The sequence below is a fragment of the Ascidiella aspersa genome, chromosome 8 (assembly GCF_963924565.1).
Source record: "Ascidiella aspersa chromosome 8, kaAscAspe10.2, whole genome shotgun sequence".
NCBI classification, from domain to species: Eukaryota; Metazoa; Chordata; class Ascidiacea; order Phlebobranchia; family Ascidiidae; genus Ascidiella; species Ascidiella aspersa.
In genome coordinates this window covers 23088756-23104541 of record NC_139454.1, presented here as the reverse complement: position 1 = coordinate 23104541, position 15786 = coordinate 23088756, and the positions used below count along the sequence as shown (strand labels likewise).

Sequence of the window (15786 nt, the reverse complement as noted above, 5' to 3'; positions counted from 1 at the left end):
TAGTAAATTGCACACCTAAGTTATTGTAATGTAAGCACCTTTTATAATATGCAACAATCAACCTTAATGGCACCAATCACATTGAAACAAAATAATGTGGCGCTGCCCGAGAAATGCTGACTGGAAGTATTTACATTGCTCACATTGGGCATTTGGGCGCTGGGCTAGAATCCAACCACGCAGAACATTATTTGAGTTAGAGTGTAGATGGGATTAGTGTTTGGGTTAGCCTGTGTTATGCAATATTATTAAGTAATACTTAACCAACCCTAACCCAAAGCTAACTCGCACCCTAACCCAAGTATTGTGCGTTGTTTTGAGAACAGTGGTAAGATTCTAGACCAGGGACGACATTTGGTTTACAATTTCGGCGCTGGTCTATAGAATCCTACCACAGTTATTAAATTCGCACAATTTTTGAGTTAGGGTGCGAGTTACCGTTTGGGTGTGGGTGGATCAAGTAAATTATTATATTCTTTGTTTAATAATTATAATTGACCCACCTTAACTCAAACGCTAACCCGCACCCCAACCCAAATAACGTGCGTTGTGGTAGGATTCTAGACCGAGTTTTTTTCAACCTTTAAAAATGCACCACGAAAAAAAAAATGAAATTTGAACTCCAAATACGTAAAATGCTGTACCCTATTTAACGCGTCGGCATACAATTACAGTGTATTGCATGCAATACAAAGTGCATGGCAAAATAATAAAGTGAAACTGGAAATTTGCACTTTTTTGACCTTTCTTGCATTTGTTTACCTGGATTTTTTTAGCCGTGCACCTGCGAGCTCATAACTTCCAGCCTGACCCCCAGGCCATCATTGTACACATTTATTTGTAAAGACATTGTGCACTAGAATAAAAACACCCCTATTGTTAACTTACATAAGGTAAAGGATTTCATAATTTGAAACTGACAGTATTTTTTTAAATATTTTTTAGATGTTATTTTGCTAGAATTTACAAAATTCAATGATTATATGATATTCTTCTTCATTTCTTAAGTTAAATTGTTAAATATATGGGTACGAGACTGAGTCGGACTTTTCGAAGAGGAAATCAGCGCGGCAGCGGTGAGATGGAGCGAACAGAGACCAGCTCTGACAATGAAGGTCAACAAACTGATCGGAACGCACTAAACGACCAACAGGACCAAGAAAGTGACGATGAGATGCCTTCACTCAGTTGGATCTTGGCTCTACTTCAACAAAGGTACTTTAAAGGGGATATAAAACTTTTTTTTCTTTTTACCGGGCCGCAATGTAATTTTTGGGGATGATGTCATGAAATAGGTAGATTCTAAAAACCGAGTATTTTCAGTTGAACAAATTTGAAACTTAAATAAAGTTTTAATACAATGATGGAGATAGCACTAAAGTGTTTTTTTTTTGTATCACTAAAGTTACCCCTTAGGGGTCCAACATGGCCATGAATTTTATGACCCCTGTTCTAGCTAGGAATGTCCCATCTGGCCATGCTCTTAACCCAGGGTTTCTTACTTTTTTTTACCGCAGACCCCTAATTTATTTTTTTACTCAAGAAATTTTCAGAAATGATGTCAAAATACAAAAAGACTTCAGAAATCTACAGTTTTCATGCCTAAAATGTGAAAGTTAAATAAAGTCGAAATACATTCAGTGATACAATTTTTTATTTCTAATTAAACGTTTTTTTTTGAAAAATTGATTACTTCCTTAATATACACTAACTTTCAATTGAGCCTTCATAGACCCCTAAAACTAGTTCACGGACTACCAAAGGGGTCCATGGACCTCAGTTTAAGAACCCCTGCCTTAACCGCTTCATTATGGTTAAATAGCTATTCATAAAAAGTCTTTCACACTTGAATCAATGCAAATCATACTTTCATCATGACAATAGTAAATGATTAAATCAGGCCAACATTTAAGGCAAAAATCTGGTGCACAACATTACAACCTTTTGCTTAGTTACTATTGTTTGCAAATATCACAGTTATTTAAATGCTCTATGGATTCTGTTTCCATTAGGTTCAAAATTAACTCTATTTATTAAGTTCAAAATTAACTCTATTTATTAAGTTCAAAATTAACTCTATTTATATTAAGAATGTCAATGCCATACCGAAGTACGTTTCGAATAACTCTTTATTCATTTTCAACATAGTCAAAATGCTATTTACTTCTTTATGGGCTTAGATATTTATGCTACTTCTTACTAAACTTTATTGACTTTGCGTTCTTTTTTCTATATCTTGCTGTTTTAAATGAAAGAGCTTACATAAATGTCATGTTTACAAATATCTATTTAAATATTGACAGTGGCTCAGTTCAACTTCAGCTTGTAAATCGAGGCGGTCGCTTTTCACAATCTGCTGATCTTAGCAGCGACTCTGATTCTGACGACCCACAATACTACAGCTCGACCTCAGGCGACACTAGCAGTAGGTTTATTTTGATTTTCACATTCTTTTAAAAGTGCTAGCAATGTTTTTCTTAAAAAAAATTGCGCACATATGTTGATTTATCTGTGATATACTTAGCAATGCACTTCAGTCAATGACTTAACTGTGACTTGACATAAGTTTTTAAATTGCCTGACTTAAGTATTTTTAGAAAAATGAACTTTTGTAAGCTTTAGTCATAAATAATTTGAGTAAAATTTGGTTGTTTTATCTCTGTACTTGATGCTTGTAAAACACTTTGCTTGCTAAAAATGTTATTTTATTCTTGTTTGCCTATCAAACTGCTTAGAATGTTAGACTTTTACTAGATTTTAATTTAAAAATTTAATTTTTCGCAATTGACTTGACTTGGACTTTTGCAAATGTTTATTTTTTTTAAATGACCTGTTTACAACGCCTGGTTGGGTGGTTTCATATTACAAACCTGTTTACAACGCCTGGTTGGGTGGTTTCATATTACAAACCTGTTTACAACGCCTGGTTGGGTGGTTTCATATTACAAACCTGTTTACAACGCCTGGTTGGGTGGTTTCATATTACAAACCTGTTTACAACGCCTGGTTGGGTGGTTTCATATTACAATTTTATAGCAATATTTCTAAACCCTATTTTCATTTTTTGCAGATAAACGAAGAAGAGTTGTACCCCAGGTATACATTTATTAGTGTATATATGACATCCCAGACAGTGTATTGTTTGTGTTCAGAAAGTGCTGTTGCAAAACATTTCCTTTAAAAAAAAATAGTGTCTTTGACATTGTAAGAATATCAACGCCCATACAGAAGTAGGTACACTTTTGACATTTTTAAAAACTCTTCATTCATTTTTAATGTCAATGTTTTTTTTAGTTTTTTTTTAGAGGTATTCCAAGCGTTCAAACTACTATCTACTTCTATATAGGCTTTGATGTTCTTACTACGTCTTTGGCATTGTTTCATAAAACATGTCTGAACAAACCTATACATTGTCACACTTTCAGAGGGATGACATTGGTTGGAGGCAGTTTGCATTTCAACAAGGACTACTTGTGACCGGCGCCCGCGACAAAAGATGTTGCTCTGGCGAAAACAACATATCGGTTAGCCTAAGACAGGTCGGTTTGGAAACCTATAATTATATTCAAAACATTTTACTGAAACAAATTCTGTGACAAGCCCGTCTGAAGTTGTACTGGCCAACAATAATAACACTAGCAGTCCTATTATAGTATAGTATACATAATGCCTTCAGAAAGGATTTCATGCCAGCAAGACCAGGCTAGAAAAACAAGTTTAAAGTCATTTTGGTGAGGTTCGAACTCATGACCTCTGTCATACCGGGACCGTTGCTCTACCTAACCTACTCAGGCTCAGTAGAAGCTGGTTGAAAAAACCATAGCACCGTTGCCTGCTACATCTTGTTCATATACAACCTCACCCAATAAATTTTATTTGTGCCTTTTTTTACTTATTTTTACTAAACATTCTAAATATCATGAGTATGGCGATTATTTTTTGACTTGTCAAAATTTGTCAAAATTTTTTTAAGTCAAAATCGAATAAAAATGCACATAAATTGTTTACAAAATTAACAAAAAACTATAGTCAGCTTTTTGAAATTGGTCGTTTAGTTTTTTTTTAATTTATCAGTCAATTTTATCAAAAAAAATTTGTTTTGATTTATATTCAAAGTCATTTTAACCGTATTATATCTTCATTTGAGCAATATGCGATATAAAAAACGTGTGAATTAAATAACTCCTAGGTTATTTAAATCAATGTATTTCTAACAGGTCAAAATCTTGCCAAAATATATTATGTTTAGGTCAAAATTTTAATGTTTTAGGTCAAAATTTCTTAATTTTTAGGTCACAAATAATCGCCCTAATCATGAGATACGAAAGCAAGAATTTCTCTTTTGCATTTAATTGTCTGTTGGATATACATATACCCTATTATATGTGAAAGTGTTTCAGCTGTGAAGTTTACTCGATTTTTTTTTTAATTTTTGTTTTTTAGAGAGAGTCCTCTTGTTGTGGATCGAGACACAGAACTACCTTCACAAATGGAATATGCACAGGAATTTCTTCTAGGTATACTAATAGTTTGACATAGTTTTGCATTAATTTGCGGTTATATACTTTATCCTCTATTAGATGTTTATATACTCAAGAAAATTCCTTTAATTTTTCTTAAATTAATTCCTTCTTAAATGTTCAATTACAAAAACTGTATGTAATATTTATAACAATGGCTTTCCATCATATTTGCAGCTAGAGAATGTTAAATTTTTTTTTTTACATTTATTCCCCAAAATGGAAAAATATCACATATTTTTTTTTTATTATTTACACTTTAGACTAAAAGTATTTATAGCTAAAATCACTAATAAAATTAAGCAAAAATAAATTAGGTCATGCACCTTAATATAAATAACGCTGATTTTTATGGTATTTGTTGATTTAAAATGTTAAAAAATATTTTAATAGGTTTATTCCCAATCATGTGGAGAACTCTTTGAACTTTTCTGAGAAAGTTTTTTGCGGTAGTTATTCAGAGGACGGCTCTACTTTCCTTTCAGCATGTCAAGGTAAATAATGTTTTATCTGCACATAATTTACCAAAGATACATGATTTTTTTCTAAGCCTAAAGCTCCTATATCTATAACTTATGACTATGATTTATAATTTTCTATAACCTATGACTATGATTTATAAAAGCGATATATCCATAAATGCCTTAAAATTTCTGTTTATAAACATACGAAAAAAATGTGTGTTATTTTTATGTCATACAAATAACTTAATAAAATATAGATATGTGCTAATTTATTTAAAATAAAAAAAAAATTAAAAAGATGGAATTTTCAATTTAGTCCCAATGCAACACGCAATTTTTTTAACAGATCGAAATCTGAGGGTTTACGAAACTCAAAACGGTTTAAAAGAACCCTTTAAAGTAGTCAAAGCGAAAGATGTGGGCTGGAGTGTAATCGACACTGCTTTTCAACGCGACTCAAGATTCGTAGCTTATTCGAGCTGGTCAAACTACAGTAAGTTTTTTTATGATTTTTTTCCTTTTTTTTTAATTCTGAAATGTCTTTTATACAAACACTACTGAATGTAGCAAGACTGTCAAAGCCCATTTAGGTATCATTTTAAACATTTTGAATGTCCCCTTTGTATATGTTTAACATGCAAGAGTAAAAGAGTTTAAGAGAAATGTTTAAAATGCTTCCTGCTTTGTATGGGCTTTGATATTATTACTATGTCAACCTCCAACTATAACTGAATATCTTTTGTGCAAATTGCACTTTCTCAATGCAGTTTTTTCAATATTAACTTATTTAGTGAATTAAAATAAACTTCTGTATCTATGGTTAATGCAAGATAAAAAAAGTAAAATAGAGTAATTGTTATCATATAAATTAACATATAGCAACATGTGGTTTGTGACAACTCAAAAATGCGATCCATACATTTAGTTTTACATTAAACTTTTTATTAAATGCTTCGATGATTTAAAAGGTTAAAGTCAATATAGGGATTCACAGTTCCCCTAAAGCTGATCGATTTATTGTATATTTCCATCGAGTTTTGTTTGGTTTTATTTCAGTTCATCTATGTTCTGTGTTCGACCGCGGCGACCCCAACCTCTCTCAGCACCACGCCCTTGACCTCAAGTGCGTTTGACCTTGAAAAATAAATACCTTGTAGATAAGCCAAACCTTTATTTGTCTAACTCTGATTTCAGACAGTCCCCTCTAATTTAAATATAGAAAGCTGTCAGCAATTTACTAAGAATAAGGAACTTTGTATTTAATATTGGCAAAACAGGAGGCAACAACTTGAGCAATGCTTCTTTAACTTTTTTGTTTTGTTTACCCCTAGCATCTATCTCCAGATTTCATTCACCCTTGTCTCGTGATATGATAAAACTATCGCGTCTATATATAACAGCACAAAATGACTTAGGTTGTTGCCATCCATTTCTGACGGTCACCCTTATTCACCCCGGGATGAACCATTCACCTGATTAAGAAAAACTGACCTATAACATAGTACATACTACTCATGCCAATATTTGTGGTATGATTCTTCCAATGGCACTGACAAACAAAACAGCACACTTTTAACTGTATATTTTATTGTTTAAAGTTGAAAGTGTTGTTCTCAAACTCTGTGCTGCATTGTTTTGTTATTTAAAAAAATAATAATAGCACAAGAGGTTTTAGTCCAAATTATCCTTAAATTCAGCGGTTACCAAATGACTGCAATTCTGCAAACCTTCTTACCCACATCAAGTTTTTTTAATTTATTAGCAGTTTATAGCACAACTGTTTGTTAGATGCAAATTCAAACTAAGTTTTAAAAAAATTCTATACTTAACTGCCAAGTTCAAGGTTATTTACTCATATTTTAGAAGGTTTGTTATTTTATTATGTTTGATTTTGATTCATGTTAATAAATCTAACAAAACTTACCCAGTGTGATGTCTGGCCTGCAGTCACCGATTTGAATTTTTTTTTTAAGTTTGTTGCCCCCTGCTTTAGATAACTAATGTGCCATGAAATATTTTTTATTTCAATGCCCTTCAAGCTAAAAAGAACTTCAAACTACTGTTCTTACTAACCTATTATTATTTTGTCATTTGTTGTTATGTTAATTATATGGATAAATGTGTTTGCCGACAAAACTGTAAACAATGTAGAACCTTTTTATTTCAGACCTGACAACCATCAGTTTGCTGTATTCTCGTTAAAGTTTTCAAGCGACGGAAATGAAATTATTTGTGGGTAAGTGTTACAGCACATATTGTATTTTCTTAACTACAAAGTCTTTCTTTTGCTTATGTGATAAAACAGGTTGTACTGAAATCCAATTATCTCTATAATAATAACGGTTTATTTATAGGTTTATCAGCTATGTAGGTATTTATTTATGTAAACAAGACATTGGCCCCTTTGCTTAGATAAGATTACTATTTGTTTTTTTACAGTGCAAATGATGGCTATATTTATGTCTATGACATGGAACTATCCAATCGCACCACAAAGGTAACGAGTACAAAAAACTTGACTGAGTTAGTAGTGAATTAACATTGCTGTTTGACACACAGCAATCTTTTAAAGAAATATGGTGGTATATCTAACAGTCAAGAAAAGCAACTGGTTAAATCTTCACTATATTTGATTGTTCTTCTACTAACAAAACCTGGTGACAAATTGTTAAAATTGACACTCTGGTAATAGCTTTGTTGCAAAAATAATCCTTATGTTTTTAACAAGAACTTGATCACAATAGAGTCTCATATTTGGCTGTGGTTGAATTAGGTGTTGACATACTTTTGTAGTCGGGGTCAAAATTGACTTTATTTTCTAGGCCGGAGTTGTTTTAACATGTCAATAAGCCAATAGTTGTATAAAATTTGTTTTACGCTTTGGACTTGGGCTGTTTTAGACTCCACGGCCCTGGTTTTAACATGTCAATAAGCCAACAGTTATATAAAATTTGTTTTACGCTTCAATGGCAAAATATTTCGTACTACACAGGTTGAATCTTTCAGTATAAAATATTTAAGTCCTATTTTAAATCCATTCAGTCACACTCGAGTCATTTGTGAATTTACTCAAGGGTCAAGTCTTAAAAAAATAGCTAGTCAATTCTTAGTCCAAGTCACCAGTTGCCCAAGTCAAGTCACAGTCAAGTCATTAGAGAAAGTCATCTCCAATTCAGGTCCCTCCGCCCAAAAGTCCCAAACTATTAAAATCAGCAAACTCGTCTGTTTATGAGCAATAATTACCTTAAATAAAACTAAAAAACCGCCAATAACAAGTCAATTGTTTACTTGAGATAAGTAGCCTAAGTATATAAAGATGTTAAATTAAAACACATATTTTTCATCCAAGTCATTTAGCACAATGACTTAAGTCTAAGTAAAGGATCTTGTCCAAAAAGACTTTAAAGTCAATTGTCATTTTACCCAGACTCGAGTGAAGTAAAGTGATTTGAAAACAGTTAATTAAGTATACTTACGTCAGGTTATTATCAACACTGAAAAGTTACCCAAATGTAACTGGTGAAGCACAACGTTGCTGATTGCTTATCATGTAATTAAGATCACATTAACTGAAGACGATACAAGCTCGTATCGAAACGTCTTAATAATCAAGATGATGTCGATCTACTCGACCTTTTTTGGCTTTGCAATTTATTATCAAGTTAAAAATTAAGTTCAATGTTTGATTGATTTTGTGTAGATCAGGGGTTCCCAACCTTTTTTACACCGTGCCCCCCTTTGAAAATCAAGAAATAAATGCCCCCCCCTCCCTATTTTTTTAAACCTTATGAAAAACTAAGAAACGTTATTTTAATAAAAAAAAATGGTTTATACAGTAACAAATAAATACACAATAAGCATGATAGTACATTAATTAGTTGCCAAATATTCAGTTAATGTGATGGTTGAGTCTGTTTTTGTCTCTGACAATGTCTTAATTGCAGGTTTAATAGGGGGCCATCGCCTACAGGTTGGGAACCCCTGGTGCAGATTCCGAGTTTTTTTACAGTTCAATCTTGTGTAGATTGACGCGCACGAGGACGACATAAATGCTGTTTGTTTCGCTGACTCGACCTCACAAATCCTTTACTCGGGCGGTGACGACGGGTTAGTTAAGGTCTGGGACCGACGGACGTTTTCCGAGACCAATTCCCGACCTGCTGGTGTTTTCGCTGGTCACCAAGACGGCATCACGTACATTGACACCAAGGTTGTGCAGTTTTACTTTTTTATTTTTTTTACGTATTTCATATCATCACAGCTTGAGAAGCGCACCGCTTTGAACAACAATCAGTCAGCAAGCTATAAAAGTACATTAAAAGTTTTAGAGCTTGCTGACTGATTTTTGTTCAAAGCGGTGCGCTTCTCAAGGTATTATTAAATTTTAGAACTTTATTCGTCGGCATTAAGTGTTCTGTGGAGGATGAGATTCTGTTGTGGAAACCCATACCAAGCATATGATTATATTTTTTTTCAAAACTCTACTTGTTTGAGCTATTTTTTTTGTTTCAATATCTGTTTTACCATTTTTTTTCTTGAAACCAGATTTTTTTTCCCAAATGTAAAAAAAGTTTTCTGTTGTTTCCTTACACTATATTGCCCTAGAAATTGAAAAAAAAATTAAAAACTTGGCTAGTACACATTTTTTTATTTATTTACTTTTGCTGTCAAGAAATATTAACACCGAAAAAATAATTTTTCTTAAGGTTTCTTTGAAATCAACCAATGTCTAATTTTTAAAAGTTTTTTTTAACCTTAAGCAATTTTGATCTTACTTATCTTTCAAGCATTTTAAAAAGGGTTTTGAACTGTATTCCAAGGACCCTCGAGCCCTACATTAACAAGTTTTAGGGAGTCCATAAAAGCCTACTTTAATATTGGTTTATGATTTTAAAATAGAAAAAATCTTTCAAAAAACTGAGTTAAATTAAAAAAAAACGCTTTTGCAGCTTTTCCTCAAATGTATTTTGACTAAGTCCGCTTGTTGTATGACGTCAACTCTGGTCCACATAAACCCCAAAATAGTTGTTAGGCGCGTTAATAAAAGTTCTACAACCGCTGCAATCTTACATTTTAAAGGCTGTGGCAAAAAAACTGTTGTTTGATCTTAATAGGGCGACGCCAGGTATCTGATCTCGAACAGCAAAGACCAGTCAATAAAGTTGTGGGACTTACGACGCTTCTCAGAAAGTTCTGCGGTCGAGGATGTGAGAAAGATAGTCTCGAGGCAGTCGTGGGACTACAGATGGCAGAACGCCCCGAAAAAACGTTAGTCGACATATTTAGTAAAAAAAATATGATGTATGTTATAATTGTATATTGTGCTGATCTAAGACTGTTTATAAATACAGATAAAACATAAAAATATTTCTTAAAATTTATAGATATATATATTGCGCCTATAAGGCATCTTCAGTTATTTAATTCGAATGATAACTCATTTTTTTATAAACATCTTTAGATCATCTGATACGAAAACAAGAATCTTGCTTTTACATTTTATTGTCTGCGGGAGATTCGTTACTTCCCAAAGTGTCTCAGCTTATGTTGTGCAGTTAGCAGTCTTGCAATGACTTGACTTAAGTGCACTTAACTGTTTTCAAATGACTTGGACTTAAGTCTTCTAGGTACGACTTGACTCTGGTAATGACTTGACTCGACATGACTTAAGTTAGACTTTATTAAATTACACATATAAATTGACATATGTTAAGGTGCTTAAATTGGCTACTTTTTAGTAAAATTTGGTTAGTTAAGCCAATTCTAAAATGTAATAAATCTTCACTTGCTATTTGCCACGTTTCTTGCTTTGCGAAATATCGGTCAGAGTGGAAAGTGTTTCGTCACATTTTTGGAGACGACTTGGACTGGGCCATAAGTCATTTTCATAAATGACTTGCTTGGAAATGCCTAGTTTACAACACTGGTTGTTGGTGTTAAACAATGTAGCAGTACCAGAATGTAAAATGCTGCAAACGTTTCACATAAGGTGATGGCAAGTCTTTATTCCAGACCGAATCAAAAAACCACAAGAAAAAAAAGAAAAGGGCAAACATAACGCCTCTCTTTAAAATTGCTGCTGAGTCTGTTGCAGTGCTGAATGAAAGTGACGTGGTCTTACTCGAGTCCCGAGTGCTGACTCCGCAGCCCTTGTTACTACAGTCGGATTTCTATTTGTAGAATATTATTTTAAAATTACTGCTACTGTGTTGCAGTGCTGAACGAAAGTGTTAAAGGAGACACGTCGGTGCAGAGCTACTTCGGCCACAAAGTCCTCAACACGTTGATAAGGGCAAGGTTTTCTCCTCCGCATTCAACAGGGAGCAAATACGTCTACTGTGGATGTTCAAGTGGCAGAGTGTTCGGTGGGTCTAAAGTCGATTTGGGTTGAAAATGATAATTGTCGATCTCGTCAAAATATGGTCGAAAACAGAGACGCATAGAGACACAAATTTTACCTATTACAGCTCATCTTTACGAGGTGGCAGACTTGGACAACTAGATTTATTTTAGCTTTTTAAAATTAGATTAGAATTAAAATTAGAGCATTTCAGTTTTTTAAATTAGATTGGAATTAGATCATTTGGAGTTTTCTCAAATTAGAATTACCGATTTCTTATAAAAACGAATTTGAACTAGAATTACATTTGAATATTCACAATCATTTTCAGTAAATCGAGAAGTATTCTAATAAGAATGTGCTAATTTTGATGCCTTCAGACTGTGAAAATTACGTTCCAACCAAAGAGTTGAATTAAAATTCTTTGTTTTGACAAAGAGACTAAAAATGGCGTTGGACAAACGAGCATTTTTGGTAAAATCCGAATAAGATTAGAACTAGAATTAGAGCGCACAGGCAATTCACCAATTAGATTAGAATTAGACACATTTTGATCTAATTCATTGAATTAGAAAACTAAAATTATCTAGTTGTCCAAGTCTGCCTGGTGGGTCAAAGGTTACACCATAATGTAGAACGAAAACTGTGTAACAGAACAAAGGCATTGCACTTATCTCTCAATAACCTCGAATAAAAATATGTAAATGTTGATTATATTGGATATTGCGTTGGCTTGTTAAATAATCTTACTTTCAAGCTATCAAACAAAAAATAATCTTATTATTTATAACTTATTACTTCCTGTGATGGTTAAACTGTTACTATATATATAATATTCCTTTTAATGTTAATTCTGCTGTCTTACATTTTTTTAGATTGTGGTTGAAACTTTAAATAGTCACCTTATTTGTGTATCATTTCTAAAGAATTTAACATACTGAATAAACCTTCCGTCTTTTAAAGTTGTTTCTGTTTTCTAGTATATGACATTCTGACTGGTGAAGTTTTGTCGAAAGAAAAGAAGCATACGCGCTGTGTGCGCGACGTTGACTGGCATCCCTTCACCCAACAAATGATTTCAAGCTCGGTATGTTATTTTTAAGGTTTTAGTTGTGGTATACCAAAAAAATTACAACTGAAAATAAATTTTGATAAAAAAACTTGGCTACTGTTGCAAATGACTTAAGTCATTTCAAAATGACTATGAAACATCTTAGCTTTTAAAAAATAGGTAATTTTCTGGACAAAAGGTTGTCGAATATGTATTTATGGACTCGTCTTACAATGACTTGACTTTAGTGGACTTAAATACTGTTTTCAAATGATTTGACTAAAGTCTTTTGGGCGATTGATTTGACTTAACAAGTATTTTGGAGGTAGTTATCTTAGGTTATGCACATAATACTATTTGGTTGCTGTATGTTGCGTTTTGGATTATTTTTTACCGGATTTATTTCTCATAAAATTAATGGGACTAGTTTAGCATTTTATTTATATGACAAGAACTTGACTTGCTCTAATTATGACTTGGAATTAGGTTATTTTAAAATGACTTGTTTACAACATTACTTTTTGCCCTACAATAACGGCTTTAATATCTGTTTTTGTTTTGGCAGTGGGATGGAACAGTTGCGGTATGGGGATGGAGGTCACCTACACTAAAGACAAAATCATAATTATGATTACAATGCGTCTTCTAACATACACTAGGTGTACGTTATCTTGTTATGCAAAGTTCCACTTTTATTGTTGTCCTAAATTTACAACCTCGAATAGCGAAAACTTTTCTGTATCTGTTAAAGTTGAACACCAATTACGAAATGTGTTTTTGTCTTGAATTTGCAATTTTGTTGTAAATGGTAGGGGTGGATATTTCGGATAAAAATATATCAGAGTTTAAAATTATGATTATTTTATGGTTCTAATGACATACTGTAATTTATTGTTTCTATTAAGTTAGTCCAATTTGAAAAAAATATTAAATGTAGTACTGCCACCTTAACAAACATTCTATTAGTTACTCATAGTTTTTAGAAGAATGTTGAAACCCAATATGGCAGAAAGTTGCTAATTACCGGATAGAACTTTTTGTTTTGACACATACTGCACAGTGCACAGGCTTGTTTTATTATTAAAAATGTATAATATAATTTGAGCGCAAACTTAGTAGTGTGAGTGACTAATATTTTCCTATTGCCAATTATCTGTATTTTTACATCACTGTAAAAATAGTACTTAATATTGTTTTTGTACACACTTAAAAAAAACTATACCTTTGTTTTGTAATTTAACGAGAATAAAAAAATTAAGTATAGTTTTGATTTATTGCATAAAAAAGACTAATTACCTAGAACTAGCAAATGAATGTAGTTAGATCTGATCTCTGTGAAAATAATCATGCTTTATCTGTAACAAATCGTATTGCATCAACCTTTTAAAATATTGCAAATTATCACAAATACAAAATCGTTTAATGTTTTTAATTTTGTAAAACATTTTTACTAACAGTGGTATTGTTATCCAGCACAAAATATCATGCGAATGGTTACTATGAGCACCCTCTAAGAAAGTATTTGAGACTTTAATCCACAATGTCCATTAGAAAGCTAATCAAAAGCTGTTTCCCATTACCTTAGCAATTGGTCATGAATTAAGGGTGATTGTCAGGTTACAAAATTGTTGTTTTGTAGAAAGTGTAACTGAAACATACATATACGCAATGTGGTCATTACTGGCCAACTATAATGCCACCCATATATAGTACACAACTTTTGTGTTGTGTAGAAAGTGTGCCGTTAATATTTTGTGAGTTTTTTCACACTTGTTTTTGAATCACTGCTCTAATCTCCCAATTTGTCAGCTTGCTGTTTTGTGCAGCAAAGGCAAGCTTTCTATTATAGGTCATTAAAGAACTTTGAAAGATAGCAACGTGCTTCTTCGAGTTGGTTGTAATGGTAAACTTGGAACAGTTTTCCATCTTTTGCCCCTTCAATCATTGCAGATAATCCTAAAAAATAAATTTCTGAAGTAAATAAAGGCATAAAATTTTACCTCTTGAGGGAATTTATTTATGTATGTTATACACAAGTAGTACTTGGCTTTAAAAACATAAAGTAACAAAAAAGAGTTTATAAGATACACAAGCTTGCAAAAATTGAAAGATTAGGTTGAACCGTAAACTATGCGAAACCACGGTCGAACACAACAAGTTTGATGAAAGAGTTTTAAGGATTAGTGTAGCTAAAAACACAGTTGGGGACAGAATTGCAAACCACCACTTGACTCTTACTAAAACATTGGATTAGTCTTGATTTCTACAAATAGATATATTAAATATCATACAGAAATCTTACTCTTATCACTTGCAGGTCTGAAAAGGCAAATAATTTGTTTCTTCATTTCAATTGCTCGGCCAATTTCGTAACCAACACCAAGTGATGGCGTTGTCACTTCTGCTACCACAACTAAATAAAAACAATGAGTATACACACTTTAAGCAATTAATGCATGTATCTATTTTTTCCATGTTTTTTTTTTAATTTGACACAAATCAACATAATTGTCAGAATTTTTTTTTTTTTTTGAATAAGTTAATCTGCCTGACTCCTAACGGTGCAAAACAATTGATTCTGGTAGCACATCCATGATAAGGATTAAACAAGTACAGAACTTAGTAAACCAAAGATCAGCTTGTTTGGATGTTATATGATGATGCTTTCTAGTGAAATATATTTATCATTTAACATCCGTACAAACTGATTTTCGGTTTACATAGTAAATTAACATGATGTATTTTATTTGTACAATTTTTTTGAGTTGTTACCGTTTGATTTTTTAAGCCATTCCAAATCTCTGTCGTGAATCCCCTGATCTGAAAGTTTTTCATCTTCTGTAAAAAATCAACGAAATACAAAATTGGTTCATTTGGTTGGAGATTTTAAGGGCTATACCCGCATTAAAAAAGTTAAAAACACGTGATTGTGTTTGAAACATAATGCAATCATTTTGGAACTTAATTTTTTTTAACTTAAAAAAAATATTGCTAGCAATATAAAACTCCGGGCAAAACTGTGTATGGGATTCTAGACCAGCGACCTCGTTTTGTTCAAAACACAAAAACATCCTGAAAATATACACAAAAACGATGCCTTTTATAACTCCATCGTCGTTTACATCTTTGCTTCCTACGTGTTCAGTAAGAACTTGGCCGAAGGTTTGAAGGTGTTTGATTATTTCGTGGTACAGCGCGGCGTCTTGGCGCCCGCCACGAATGCTGCCGCAGAAATATATTGACAGCTTGCTCATGCTTGAAATTAAACGTAAATATAAAGTGTAGCGATAAAATTATCAAGTCAAGGTTTTGATTTAGCGGGAAAATCGAGGGAATTCCCTTATCTGATTTCGAACTTGAAACATGATCTTCACACATCCGCATTTTTATCAGGAACAAATCTTAAAACTA

General features: G+C 32.7%; 2 protein-coding genes across 2 annotated transcripts; one reads left to right on the top strand and one right to left on the bottom strand.

Annotated features, from left to right (window-relative positions):
• Positions 1–949: 949 nt before the first annotated feature.
• LOC146136930 (DDB1- and CUL4-associated factor 11-like) lies at positions 950–13802 on the top strand. Its single transcript, XM_083396373.1, has 15 exons — positions 950–1215; positions 2304–2425; positions 3071–3096; positions 3426–3539; positions 4444–4517; positions 4914–5014; positions 5331–5477; positions 6041–6107; positions 7152–7220; positions 7424–7481; positions 9009–9194; positions 10099–10252; positions 11200–11349; positions 12305–12411; positions 12941–13802. The coding sequence occupies exons 1-15, from the start codon at positions 1025–1027 to the stop codon at positions 12998–13000; spliced, it is 1626 nt and encodes a 541-aa protein (XP_083252499.1). The 5' UTR covers positions 950–1024; the 3' UTR covers positions 13001–13802.
• On the bottom strand, positions 13764–15675 carry LOC146136929 (5-hydroxymethyl-dUMP N-hydrolase-like). The gene is made up of 4 exons (XM_083396374.1): positions 15473–15675; positions 15148–15213; positions 14678–14788; positions 13764–14331 (listed from the first exon to the last, which is right to left on the bottom strand). Exons 1-4 carry the CDS (start codon positions 15627–15629, stop codon positions 14219–14221), a joined length of 447 nt encoding a protein of 148 aa, XP_083252500.1. The 5' UTR covers positions 15630–15675; the 3' UTR covers positions 13764–14218.
• Between the last annotated feature and the right edge of the window lie 111 nt (positions 15676–15786).

Bases quoted from the DNA above. Each gene is read 5' to 3' on its own strand.
- LOC146136929 (XM_083396374.1), bottom strand. From the start codon at position 15,629: ATGAGCAAGCTGTCAATATATTTCTGCGGCAGCATTCGTGGCGGGCGC. The intron at 14,789-15,147 runs GTAACAACTCAA...GTTTTTATTTAG, and splicing joins ATGGCTTAAAAAATCAAACG to TTGTGGTAGCAGAAGTGACA. The intron at 14,332-14,677 runs GTAAGATTTCTG...TTTATTTTTTAG, and splicing joins CAGACCTGCAAGTGATAAGA to GATTATCTGCAATGATTGAA.
- LOC146136930 (XM_083396373.1), top strand. From the start codon at position 1,025: ATGGGTACGAGACTGAGTCGGACTTTTCGAAGAGGAAATCAGCGCGGC. The intron at 7,221-7,423 runs GTAAGTGTTACA...GTTTTTTTACAG, and splicing joins GGAAATGAAATTATTTGTGG to TGCAAATGATGGCTATATTT. The intron at 7,482-9,008 runs GTAACGAGTACA...AATCTTGTGTAG, and splicing joins TATCCAATCGCACCACAAAG to ATTGACGCGCACGAGGACGA.